Raw genomic sequence first — 14,147 nt, forward strand, 5'->3', positions numbered from 1 at the left:
TAGTTGAGGACAGGGATATTTGTTTCATTACTTGTTAAACTATATTTACATTATGTGTATTTATCATTTAAATGTTGTGAAAGATGTAAAGGGATACCTAGAAAATGCTTATTTGCTGGTAAAAAGCTTTATTTTTTATTTATATATTTATTATTATTATTATTACTTTTAATTTTAGAGAAGGGTCTATGGGTGTTCAGGGTCTCACTACTAGATCATACTCGTAGTGATCTGCCTGTTTACAGCCTCCCAAGAGCTGGGATTACAGGTGTGCGCCACCACACCCAGTCTCAATTGCCATCTCAGAGTGCCCTGTGGGGGCAGGGCTGACATGGCTGGCCCAGGGATCAACTCCCCAGCCCCTAAACCTGCTTGCAGGTGCTTTAATCAGCTGAGCTATTTGGCCAGTCCAGTAAAAAGTTTTAAACCCCTTTTAATTTAATTGATTTCTATTTAATTGTTAGTTTTGTAAAGACTAAAATGTACTTATAGTTACCGTTACAGATTTTCTTAGATGTTGGCCTAAATGTTAAAGAATACGTTCCTTCTTCCATCATAATCTAGAAGAAAATAAAAACGTTAACAATTTCCAAGAGTGCATGATAATATCCATTCATAACTTTCTATCAATGTTATTGATTCATTTTATAGTACTTTATGTTACTTTAATTCAACAAAGATGATTTCACACAAAAATAATTAGCCTGAGAACTACAAAATAAAATTTAACTTGGTTTACAAACAGCAAGCAACAGGGCTGAGAGAGCTCAGCAGTCTAAGCACCTGCCTGGCAAGTGCAAAGACGTGAGTTTGATCCCCAATACCGCATGCCATGCAAACCTCAAAACCAGGTGTGGTGGCGCACACCTGTAATCCTAGTGTTGGGGAGGCTGAGACAAGAGGATTACTTGAAGTATCAGCTGCATAGTGAGAGATCCTATATCCAATAAATAAAAAAACAAACAAACCAGCAAGCAATAGTCACTTGCTAAGAAATAAATTACTAAAAAGGCATCAGACAATAATAATAAATGCAGATGAAAAGGGACAAGATCCTAAGCCACTCTGTTCTGTCATTCTTTCAAATTTCTTAAGTCACATAGTTGCTATTTATGTGCTTTTTTAAAAAAGTGGTAAAAGCTTAGCAGCAAAAATTTTCCATAAAACGTAATATTGGTTTTGACTAGAGTGTTTCTTAATTTCCAGGAACATCAAGGAAGTTAAGCACCATATTTTGGTTAACTTCAAGCTTCTTGAATTTTGATTAGAAACTGTAAATACAAACCTCTCCTCTGCTAAATATTTAGATTTGGCCTATTATATGAATTGTACTTGTAAATATATCATGCATTTAAAATAATGCTTTCTATACATCCTCTGTTGCATTGATACAGAGTTAATTTAGACAGACAAGATAAAGGACAAAATGTCTAGCTATTCACCAAGCCTGATTCTTCCTCACTATATGCTAGTCCAATTTCCTGGCCTCCCGGGAGCTAGGCTGGACAAATAGTTTAATTTCTGATTATGGACAGAGATTAATGTACATTACTTCAAAACAGGGCCCACAAAATTTTTTTCACAATTCTCCTCCTCCAAAGAATTTCTTTGCTGAACCTGATTCCTTTTAAGGCTTACCTAAAAGCATTTTTTCTGATTAGCCCTAGCAACTTGCGAGCTGCATATTTTCCAGATACGCATGTAGTATGAAGTTTATTTGTATTTTAAGAGCTCAATCTTGTGAGTTACATAAAGTTTTTAATATTGTTACAACAACAAAAACACAGCCTTTTTATGAGGGCCTTACATTTGCCAGGCAGGTGCTTGTGCCACTGAGCTATATCCCTGGCCCTCCACATTCTTAAATATGTATCTACATTTGGAATAGCATGTTAAGGCAGGTCCAATGGCAGTGGGTTATCAGAACTTATTAGTGTCAAAATAGCATATAAAAACCTAAACCATTTTTAATGTTTTAAGAAATTGCATAGCTCTTAGAGAAAACATTTAAAATATATCTTTGGCCGAAGATACTGCTCAGCAGCACAGTACCTGCCTAGCAAATGCAACGTCCTAAGTTTGATTCCTGGTACAAAAAAAAAAAAAAAAAAAGGTAAAATGTATCTAGATTGGTTTGTCTCAAGGACATTATAGTTTAAAAAATTTTTGGTTTTTTTTTTTTTTAATATAGCTGGTTGTTGCAGGGTCTCACTATGCAGCACAGGGGATCTTCCTGTTTCCAGCCTACCCAGTCCTGGAATTACAGGCATGTGACACTACACCCAATCTCTGGCCAACTCAGCCTACCCTGCAGGTGGGCTGGTGCAGCATGTGGTGCCTGGGATCAAACTATGGTCCCTGTACTTGCCTAAGCTTGCCTAAGCAGATGTTTTAATCCATTGAGCTACCTCACCTAAAAGGTGTTTTTATTTCTACATCTGAGTCATGATTTTACAGGTGTAAGAAAATATGAATAGATAAAAGAATATCCAGAAAATCATTTCAATGCAAGCTAACCTTATGTCAAAATACTGTAAACTATACAAATTAAAATATGATAAAATATGAACCTCATAGGAAAGATAACCTGACAGTGTGCCTTACCTCGCCAAGTCCAAAGTTCCCTGACCGGTTAAGATGCAACTCTTCCATAGGGCTATTACACCTAAGGGTTGTGAGACAGTTATGCTTTATTCTCCTTAAGGCTATTGCTTTAAACTATGATTTTAATACTTGGCTTCAGAAAAGCATACTAAAGCTTTTTAAAAAACAATGATGGATAAACCCCATGCTCAGGAGCTTATTTATTACATATGGGTCAAACTTCGCATTCTATTGGTTTAAAATTACCCTGCTCAAGTAAATGTAGATCTGCAGCAGATTTAGGAAACACATTCTAAAACAATTTCGTAGAGTACATTTTAAAATTCAAGGGCTAACAAATAAGTTTTTCATTTGTGAACTTCTACATACTTGGAAAGCAAAGAACTTAGTATGTTAATTTTATTTAAAAATTGGGAGTCATGGGGCTCAGTAGAATAAGTGCTTCCCTGGCAAGCGCAGGGTCTGAGTTCAAACCCTGGTTCTGAAAAAAAGTTAAAAAATAAAAAATAAAAATTGGGAGTCTACATTTTAATTATATAAAATAGCATATAGATATTTTAAAGATTTCCCTAGGAAACCATATCTAATAATAGTATGTTCTAGTTAATTATTTCCAGTAACAAAGATACTATAAATTGAAGTGCAGTCTACAAGGGTTTCTTCTGGGCACTGCACTCCCTGTGGATAGCATGGCCCTATTACAATAAAGACTGTAAACAAAAGACACAGTTAATTATTACCAAGAGAGAATTTTTTAAAAACTACTAGCTGAGATAAATGTCTCTTTAACTTTGAAGTATTAAATTTTTCTCAATTCTAGTCACAAACCTAATTGGACAAGAACTAAACCATATTTTCTTAAAAAGTCAACACTCACCTAACCAATGAATTTGATTCAGTTATCATCCAATTCTGCTTGTGGCCAGAATCATGTAAAGAATTAAGTTTATGATGGTAGGTCATCATGTAAAAGTCACTAAGAGACAGCCCCAGAACTAAAGAGTAAGTTAAATATCAAGCAACAATAGGTTAAAATCTCATTAAACACATTTTATACACCAGCAGCAAGAAGCTACACCAACATCTGATGAAGTATAATTGTTTTCATATAAAACGTCACAATAATAAAATGGAAAATAGAGTCAGAGGATGCAGGGAGTCTCTGAGAGGAGCCTGTTAGCATGAAGACACAGCTCTGCAACACACACTGGCCCATAAACCGGTGCAGATGTGCGTACTTATGCCACCGATATGACTCTCTTACTCTTCGTTCGGATTTTCTGCCAGCCACACGGTCCTCTCCCAAGACCCTAAAGATGACTTTCTCCTCATGCCAGGAAGCAGCCCTACCTAAACAAGCCCTCTACTTCTTAGTGTAAGTAAACTGACATTCTGGCGGATATATGAACACACAGATCAGTTTCTCAAGTGGAATATTCAGATAAGGTTTTTGGGGACTAGCAAGTGTGAACACTGTATTCTCAGTGAGAGAGATATTGCTGAGACTGTGTATATAGTAAGGCTTCTCTCTGCCCTGGTTGCTCACACTCAGTGACAGTCCTGTGTCACTCTGCACTAGTTCATTCTTCAACATGCTACACTGTCATACAATTCCCAAAGCGTACTAAAAACTTACACAGAGCTCACCGGATCTTCCTGGTTATTTTTCTGTAGCATCTTTTCTTGGTAATCATTCTCACATTTTCCTGTAAAAATAAAACCATTAAGTCAAAAATTTAGCATAGTGTATTTTCACCTTACCATGCCATATACAAAGGGCAAATCACTGGTTCCCAATGTCACCTAATAGAAATTCTATTTTTGATTTCACTCTCCATACATAAAAACTACACAGTCCTCCTTTAGCAACTATGGGGGACTAGGACCTCCTTTAACCACTTCTACAGATCAAAATCCATGCATGCTCAAATATCTTGCTTACAATGACTTAGTATCTGCCATGTGACCTACTCATATCTTCCTGTGTGGTTTGTATACACTCTCTATCACATATATAGCACAAGGTAAATGCTATACAAGTAGCTACTATTCTATATTGGTTGAGGAACAATGGCAAGAAGAAAGACCACACATATTCAATATTCAATGCTTTTAAATTATTTCAATAGTATATGGTTAGCTTGATCTGCTGATTGGGAACCTGTGGCTATGGAGAGCCAAATGTTTGTGTAAGTATATACATACACATAAAATATATAAACTAAAGCTAAAAACAAGACATATACTATTACATTTTCAAAGTATATCAATCTTGTTTTTCATAACTAGTTGGGTAACAATCCTCAGAAAAAAATGCAGAGATTATATATTTCCTTACTGTTGTGCTCCTTCTGATAGTTCTTGATTGGCTGTAAGTTTTCTGGACAACTTGTTTCATTACAAGCAGAATCACTGAAAGCTGACTGTGGACCTGTAAAAATACTCCTACCACATCCATTGGTGGAAGGATTTTCATCAGAATTAGTGACTACACAAGCATTTCCTAAACTAGCATAATCACGCTTCTTAAAAGTTTCCTGCCTCATTTGATCTATACTTAATAAATTGATCATGTTTTGACCAACAAAAGAGTCACAATTCTCTGATAGAATACTATGAGTTGGCTGGTTCACATCTTCAAGAAAATTTGAAATTTCTTTTCCATTTTCTCCCCAAATACGTTGTGCTGCTTGATTTGCAAAAATTAGGTCAGACTGCCTTTCATTCATGCTTTTCCAATCTTCATCCAAAGCTATATCAGGTCTTGTAGTAAGTGTATTTCCATTTCCTGGACTTTGGAATAAATAAAAACATTAATTTCCAAGGAAAGTACAATTCATGTCATTTATAAAAACCAACTTTAGATCTTGAGAAAGCAACAGGTAACTAGTAACATTTATTTAATTTTTAAATATTTAATTAAATAATATTGTTTTAGGTGGAAACATACTTAATGTGCTCTTCTATAAATCTGCTGAAAATAAAATTTATATGCTGCCCTATACTTCAACATGAAAGAAGAACACATAACTCAATTTCTTGTTATATTAGAAAAAGGAATATAGACATAATACTGTGTTCTCTGCTATATACAGCAAATAATCTAGATAGCCACTGTGTGTCACTGCAGCAAATAACCTAGATAGCCACTGTGTGTCACTGCAGCAAATAACCTAGATAGCCACTGTGTGTCACTGCTGCTGCTGTCTGTCACTGTAACCAGTGAAAGACATTCTGAAAGCGGTGGGCATGATAACTTGTACAATACCATCAAATCAGTTACTACATTGCAACAGATATTTCTCAGCCTAACAGGAGACAAAAACAGCTATAAGTTTTACAAAGAAGATAAATATGGATACAAACGGGTACATAAGTAATAAAGTCAAGAAATAAGATTAGATGAGAATCAGGTAAATTAGATAACTTGTAAATTCATTTCTAATGCAGAAATTATAATTCTAGATATGATAATGATGGCTCAACTTGTGTTAAGAATCAAAGTTATGACAAAATAACTAGAGGCAGAGATTTGTTTTTAATTTTACTGCAAGAGCCTACAAATTTATTTGTGATTGCATTATTTTGTAGTTTGGAGGTACCAATGACATTTTAGAAAAACACACTGGTATTGCTAAGACTCTGATTTCCAATTTCAGTTTTTAAATTATGTATTAAATATTTAACAGGAGCAACTGTAGTTCTGGTATGAAGCCATCTATTCAAGATAAAGATATAAAACAACTTAGTTTGGTGCTTGCTGATAAGCTTGTGTTCATACATTGTGTCTCATTAAGGGTCTTACTGCTGTTTGTATACAATAAAATGCTAGTTTGTCATACTAAAAACAAAACTTAGAGTAACAATGCACACTATTAATAACAGAGGAATGACTACTACTCTGAGAATGTGAAACATTTCATAAGTTACAAAACATTTTATAGATGTAGATCACTTTTTTCAAGGTTTTTTAAGCACCCTAACACAAAACAACCAATCACTAATAGATCTGAAAAGAGATCTATGTAATCTATAATTACAAGCAACAAATGTACAATATAAAAAGCAAAAAAAAAATCAAAATAATAAATGTTATCCCACAGTCAAATACTGTAACAGTAACCAGAACAGATAGTTTTGCTTAAAAAAAATCATTTATGTGACATCTCATTTGGGAACTGACTGTTTTTACTTCTAAAGATGACAGAAAAATTATGAAAAGAACCTAAAGAGATTTTCAGGAAGATGCTAGAGAGCAGTAAGAAGCTACATATCAACCTCTTCAAGACTCCAAATCCAGACACCAAAAAAAAAAAAAAAACAATAACCTAAAGAAGAAAAGGAGAGAAGTGGTGTCTAGGGACCCAAGAAGGATCTGATGGGAAAATTGCACATTGCAGAAAAATTGAAAAAACAGAATGCAACACAGAAAAGAGATGGCACCACCTCCACATTAACCCAGGTTTCTGGCTCAGAAACCCAAAAAAGGAGGCTGATTCTAAAAGAAATACAGAGACAGTAGGTACTGTTATAATTTCAGACAAAACCAAGCCAATACTGATCAGAAGACAAAGCCACAACATACTAGTTAAAGGGAACAGTTCAACAGGAATTATGTACACACCAAATACCAACGCAACCAACTCCATGAAACAAACACTGATGAACATGATAAACTGTGTGATCACCACTGTATTTTTTTTTTTTTTTTTTTTTTGCAGTACCAGGGTTTGAACTCAGGGTTTGCCAGGCAAGTGCTTATTCTACTGAGCTATCTCCCTGGCAACACCATTATAATTTTAATGAGGACTCTCAATACCACACTGATAAACGGACAGATCAAACAGACAAAAAAATCATGAAAGAAATATTGGAGCAGAGCCAAACTTAAACAAATGGACCTAAAAATCATGAGAGTACACAATTTTCTCAGCAGCACATGGGACTTTCTTCACAACAGACCATTAGACCATACAGCATGCTTAAGCAAATGCAAAAGAACTGAAATTATCCAATGCATATTATCAGACTATAATGCAGTGAGAGTAGAAATCAATAGAAAAAGACATCACAGAAGATATGCAAACATAGAAATTTAATAATACCTTCTTAATGATCATTAGATCACATAGGAAATTAAAGAAGAAATTAGACAGTTTCTGCAAACAATAATGCCAGTATGGAATAGCAGAACCTATGACACACAATGAAAGCAGTTGTAAGACAGAAGTTTATAGCAGTGAATTCCCACATTAGACAAACAGAACATAGTCAAAGAAACAACCCTATCATGCACTTCAAGATCCTACAAAAGCAAGAACAACTAAAATCTAAAACTAGTGCAGAGAGAGGTAATTGTAAAAAGCAGAGCAAAAATCAACATAATTGAATCAATGTAATGTAAAGAAAATAAAAAGAACCAATGAATTGGAGAGCTGATTCTTTTAAACAAATCTCCAACTCAAATCCAGGGAATCAGAAATCAAAAGGGCTAAATCACAATGGATTCTGCCCAAATCCAGAATGGATTATTGGAAACTACTTTGTACTCCAGTAAATAGGTAACTCAGAAGAAATGGTTAAAGTCACAGATTCATATAAACTACCAAATCTGAATCAAGAAGATATTAAAACATTTTAAAGCCAGTATCAGTCAATGAAGTGGAAGAAGTCCTACAATAAAACCACCAAGAAAAGCCCAGGTCACAACAGACTCACTGCCAAATTCTACAAGAACTTCAGAGAAAATCTAACACCAATACTCCAAATTCTTTAATGAAATGGAAAGAGAATCATTATTTCCAAAGTCACTACTGGAAGCAAGCATTACTCAGATTCCAAAACCAGAAAAGGACCCAGTCAAAAAAAGAAAACTAGAGATTAGGCATGGTGGTGCGCACCTGTAATCCCAGTGCTGGGGAGGCTAAAACAGGAGAATCACTATGAGTCCGATCTACATAGTGAGACCTGTACACCCTGTAGACTTTGTTCTAAATTTATTTTTTAAAAAATGATAGAACTAAAGAGCAATCTCTTTAATGCTCATAGATGCAAAAATCCTTAATTACAGCAAACAATATAGCAAAACATCAGAAAGATCATTCGTCATGACCAAGTAGAGTTCATTTTAGAGATGCATGGATAGTTTAACATAAAAATCTATACATGTAATTCATCACATAAACAGAAGCAAGAACAAAAACCATATGATCATCTCAAGAGACAAAAAAAAAAGCTTTTCACAAAATTCAAAATCCATTCTTAATTTTAAAAGAGATCAACTAATCTGATAAAAGCCATCTATGACAAATCATTGGCCACCATCATACTTAGCAGAAAAATGCTGAAAGCTTTCTCTCTAAAATCATGAACAGGACAAGGATGGCCACTATCAGAAATTTTGATCAACATAGTTCTCAAAATGCAAGCTAAGGGAAATAGCCAAGAGAAAGAAAAGAGATATGGAACTACATTATCTGCGGATACGATCTTTCATAGAGAAGACCCTTAAAACTCTACCAAAAGACTCCTACATCTAATGACAAAATTCACTTGTGTAGCAAGATAATAAAGTTGACACTGAAAAATCAATAGTGCTCCTATGTATACAAGTAGCTGAGAGGGAAATGAGAGAAACAATAACTTCCACAATAGCATCAAGAAAAATGAAATACATAGGAATTAACCTAATCAAGAAAGTCAAAGATTGCAACAACAAAAACTGTAATATTCTGAAAAAGGAGATTAGACTGGATACCAGTCCCTGTTTCCTGGATAGGCAGAACCAATATAGGCAAAAGGGTCATACTTCCAAAACTGTTACATAGATTTAAGTAATCCCATTCAAAATACCAATAACATTCTTACAGAACTAGAGAAAACAATCCTAACTTTCATATAGAACCTGAAGAGACCTAGAAAAGCAAGAACAATTCTAGAAACAAGGGCAAGGAAGAACTCTTCACAATCCCAGACCTCAAATTACACTACAAAGCTAGTCACAAAAACAGCATAACAAAGGCAAATACAACCAGACTTGTGGATCAATAGAGAAGATACAGAAACAACTCCAGGCATACTCAGCTATGCAGTTATGCAGTCTTGGACAAAGGAGGCAGATCTCTTCACTAGAGGAAAGACAGCCTCTTTACCAAATGATGCTAAGAAAACTAGCCATCCACAAGCCAAAGGTTGACCTTAGATCCACCTCACCTCATGTACTGAACTAAAATCAAAATGGGTCACAGGTCTCAACAGAAACCATTAACTTGCAAGATAATATAGGTAAATCTCTCAAAGGTATGGGTGTTGGCTAAACTTTCTGAATGTTGCATAAGAAATAATACCAAGAATCAGAAAATGGGATCAAATTAAATTACACAGCTTTTGCACATCAAAGGAAATCACCAAGAGAAAAGATTTAAAAATTTACCAGCTGTTCCTCAAAGGACTAATATCTAGAATATATAAGGAACTCAAAAAAACATAGATTGCACAAATTTAAAGACCTAAATGAAAAATGGACATATGAAATAAATAAACACTTCACAGATCAAGTATAAAAAGCCAAAAAACACATGAAAAAAAATGCCCAACAATGCTGGCCACTGGAGAATGCAAATTAAAAAAACACTGAGATTCCATCTCATCCCAGAAAGAACGACTACCATCAAAAAGTCAATCAGTAACAAATGCTGGCGAGGCTGTGAGGATGAAGGAACTCTTCTTCACTGTTGTTGAGAGAATAAACTTATACCCCCCACTATATAAATCTACAAGATAAAAATTCCATTTTAGCCAATTATTCCCCCTTTTATACATTCTCCCCAAGAGTGTAAAAAATATCATACAACAATGCTGTACATGTACCTATTTTATAGCAGCATAATTCATAGTACACTAATCTTGCAAACAACCTGTACACCTAGCAAGACAGTTGAATGGGTAAAGAAAACATGGTATTTCTATACAATAGAGAGTACTAACATACCCTAAAGAAAAACTTGCCAGGCACGGTCATGTACACCTATAATCCTAGCACTTGGGAGGCTGAGGCAAGAGGATCACTGTGAGTTTGAGGCTAACCTGCATTACGTAGTAAGTTCAAGGCTAGCCTGAACTCCATAGTGGTACACTGTCTCAGAAAACAAACAAACAAAAAGGGTGGTGGAAGAAAAGAAACCAAAGATAAACTTGAGGAATTTGTGCAGAAATGGATGTAATGTTAGTGAAACAACTCAAGACACACAAGATTAAACACTGCATGGGTTCCTTTATATGAAATAGTTTATACGGTATGAAATTAAAAAATAGGGGGAAAAGTGAAAAAATAGTTACTGTATTCTAAATATGTTCTGCTGTTGGTTTCTAATTCACTCCAATATGGTGTGATTCTCACTTTACAGGATTTCCATTATTTTGCACATGGTAAAGTCTTTTTTTGTTGCAAAGAGTATGGTCCATTTTGAAAAATATTAATTTTCAGAATAAGAAAATCTATGAAGATAGAGTACCTCAATTACTGCCTAGATTCATGGGGAGAGCTCAGGAATGGCAACCAGTGTGTTGTTAGGGCTGCGTCTAGATGTCCCTTAAGGCCTCATGAGCTCACAGGTGGGGCTTTTCAGAGCCAGCTGGATCTAGGATGTGTGAATACAGATTAAGACCGTATAATAAGTAAATCGATCTGCTGACTGGTTTAGAATAATTCTGAGTGTGGATAATGGGAAGCTCTATTATAGGTGTGGGTAGCACCTTCTAACAGGCTTGAGCCTGAATGGAATAAAAGAGAAAGGGAAGCTCTATGCTGCTTCTTCACTGCCTCCTGCCTGCTCTGCTCTGGACTATTTTTGCTCTGCCATGCCTCACCCCCCACTGCAGCCAGCTGCCTATCAACTGAAATCTCTACAGACTGTAAGTTAAAATAAACCTTTCCTCCTTTAACTCTGGGTGTCAGAAATATTATCCCAGCAAAAACAAAAGTAACTATGATAGACTTTGCTTCCAAAAGGTGGCATTTTTGCTGTGACTACCTGAATATGTGGTTCAGAAGTCTCTGGAACTGGATTTCAGCAAGAGTGGGAAAAAGTTCAGAGAAACCAGTTTAAGAAGCACCTCTAGAATGCTGTGAGCTGAGTCTGATGGGAGATGCTGGTCAGAGCTCAGAAAACAAGAATCTGCAAGGCAGCTGACAAAGACAAGGCTCAACCGTATCAGGTGAGAACAAGGCCTACACTGGCAGCTAGACTCCAAAACATGTTTAATGCTCTGGCAGGAAATCTGTCTTCATTTTGCCTATGTCCAAAGGCACTGCAGGAGACTGAGATTAAGGACAGTAGATTAATGGATCTGAGAAAAAAATTTTAAGGCAGTCTAATGTTAAGGAAATGGCATGGCTACTATTGGGGGTTTTTAGTCAGCTGTACCTTGACAATCAAGAACAAATACCCAGAAAAATGGTTTTAGATGTCTTCAGTTTGGCTGGAAAAGAAACTTCATTACATTTATGGCCTGCAAAGGAGCAAAGGAGAATTTATTTGCTAAGAAGGAACAGGGCCAGGGAGACGGCTCAGTAGATTATGCACTTCCCTGGCAAGCGCAAGGGTCTGAGTTCAATCCCTGGTTCTGACAACAACAACAACAAAAAAAAAAAAAAACAAGAAGGAACAGGGCATTAAAAAAGATTGCCTGTGGCTAGCCAAATAGCTTAGCAGATTAAAGCGCCAGGTTAGGCCAGGGGTTCTATCTCCAGGCCTGCCCTGCTGATGAGGCCAGCACGGCACGCCCAGGATCGAATCCTGGCCACTGTCTACCTAAGCAGTAAATGCATTTTGCATAAAAAAAATGAGTATTCTGAAGGCCAGGAGCAGAATGTTACAGCTTATGTCTATCTTGACAAAGCCTCATGCACTCATAGAGAAGGATTTTCAGAGGTGGCTGGATCTAGGGCTCATGGACATGGATCAATGGTGTGTGGTAACTAAGTCCACAGACTGTTGCAGCCTAGTTCTAGGATGGACAATGGAAGGGCCACCCTTGGTATGGTAACACTATTAGGTTTGCACCTTGAATGGAATACAAGGGAAAGGTAGGCTCTAGTTGTACCTTCTCTGCCTCCTGCCTTCCCCACCATGGGGCATTTCTCCTCTGCTAAACTCTCTGCCATGCCTCCCAGCCTAGGAGCCAAGCAGCCTATGGACAGAACTGCTGTAACCTACAAGTTAAATAAACCTTTCCTCCTTTAACTTGGGTGTCAGGTATTTTGTCCCAGCAACAAGAAAACTAATACATGGAAAGATTTTTGTTTTGGGATACCAAAATGATCTAAATTTCATTGTGGTCTTGGTTAAACAACTCTGTCATGAAGCTAAAATCTACCAAGTCATACATTGTAAATTTTTAAATTATACCAGATACAAATTTTAGTTCAGTAAAGCAATTATTTTAATAAAGGAAAAAATGGAAAACATTTGTTATTTCTAGGCAAAATACCATGAAAATGGCCATGTTATCAAAAATTACATATAAGTTTAGTGCAACTCAGATGAAAATACCATAAGCTTTTGCACAGAAATAGAAAAGTTCAGTCCTATAATTTATATGGAACAGAAAAAAACCAACATACATAAAGCAATCCTGGGACAAAAGAGAGTAAAACATACAGAATTGCAATCTCAGACTTCAAATTACTCTACAAAGCTATAGTAATACAAATAGCACGAGACTGACAAAAAGACATGATGATCAATGGAATAAAATATAGGATGTATAAACAACCCAAAGCAACCTCAACCACCTGATTTTTGAAAAATGGGCCAGCAATACAGGCTTTAAAGACACAACAGCCTCTTTAACATACGGTGCTGGGAGAAGTAGTTATCCCAATGTAGAACAATGAATTTTATCCCTCTCATTCTATAGTAAAATGAAATCAAAATGAATCAAAGATATATAGACAGATAGATGGCAATATACACAAACAAATCTGCAGAAATAAAAAGGTAAAACTCTTAAAGGCATATGCAAGGATGTCCTAAGAAGAAATGCCAGTAGCACAAAAATTAACAAACGGGATTAAATCAAATTAAAAAGCTTTCATGACCCAGTCCCAGTGAATGTGTGGGACAGATTCCAGCTACCCTACACCAGCGGGACCTACTGGGTCCCAACTGGGTCTCACCCAGGCGCAGCGTAGGTGAGAGACCCTTTTCCACCCCCTTGGGATGCCCTCCACCACTCCCCATCACCTCCCCCACCCCACCCGCTGAGTAGGAATTTCTGCCGCGTTCCAGGAACCCCCAGATCCAGTCCTACCCCAGGCCCAGTGAGTGTGTGGGAGAGTTGCCTCTCCCCACTACTCTATCTTATCCCCTCCAGACTCAGTGTAGGCCTGGCATACAGACCTGGGTGAAACCCTGCAGCTGCAATCCCTGCAGAGAGTATAGGGGACAGAACCACCCAGCTAGTCCAGGAGCAGAACATCTTCCAGAGGGGCATAACAGGTTCACCCCCAAGGGCAGCAACAGGAAAGAACTGAGCACAGC

General features: G+C 36.6%; 1 protein-coding gene across 1 annotated transcript in view; it reads right to left on the reverse strand.

Moving 5' to 3' along the window:
- CUNH12orf40 (chromosome unknown C12orf40 homolog) overlaps nucleotides 1–14,147 on the reverse strand; it is a 56,161-nt gene that overhangs the window by 11,321 nt on the left and 30,693 nt on the right. The window contains 5 exon segments of the mRNA XM_004648910.1: nucleotides 503–560; nucleotides 2,605–2,665; nucleotides 4,241–4,309; nucleotides 4,875–4,934; nucleotides 4,936–5,397. Coding sequence (XP_004648967.1) covers nucleotides 503–560; nucleotides 2,605–2,665; nucleotides 4,241–4,309; nucleotides 4,875–4,934; nucleotides 4,936–5,397 — 710 coding nt within the window.

This window comes from Octodon degus, unplaced genomic scaffold (genome assembly GCF_000260255.1).
Source record: "Octodon degus isolate 3935 unplaced genomic scaffold, OctDeg1.0 scaffold00021, whole genome shotgun sequence".
NCBI classification, from domain to species: domain Eukaryota; kingdom Metazoa; phylum Chordata; class Mammalia; order Rodentia; family Octodontidae; genus Octodon; species Octodon degus.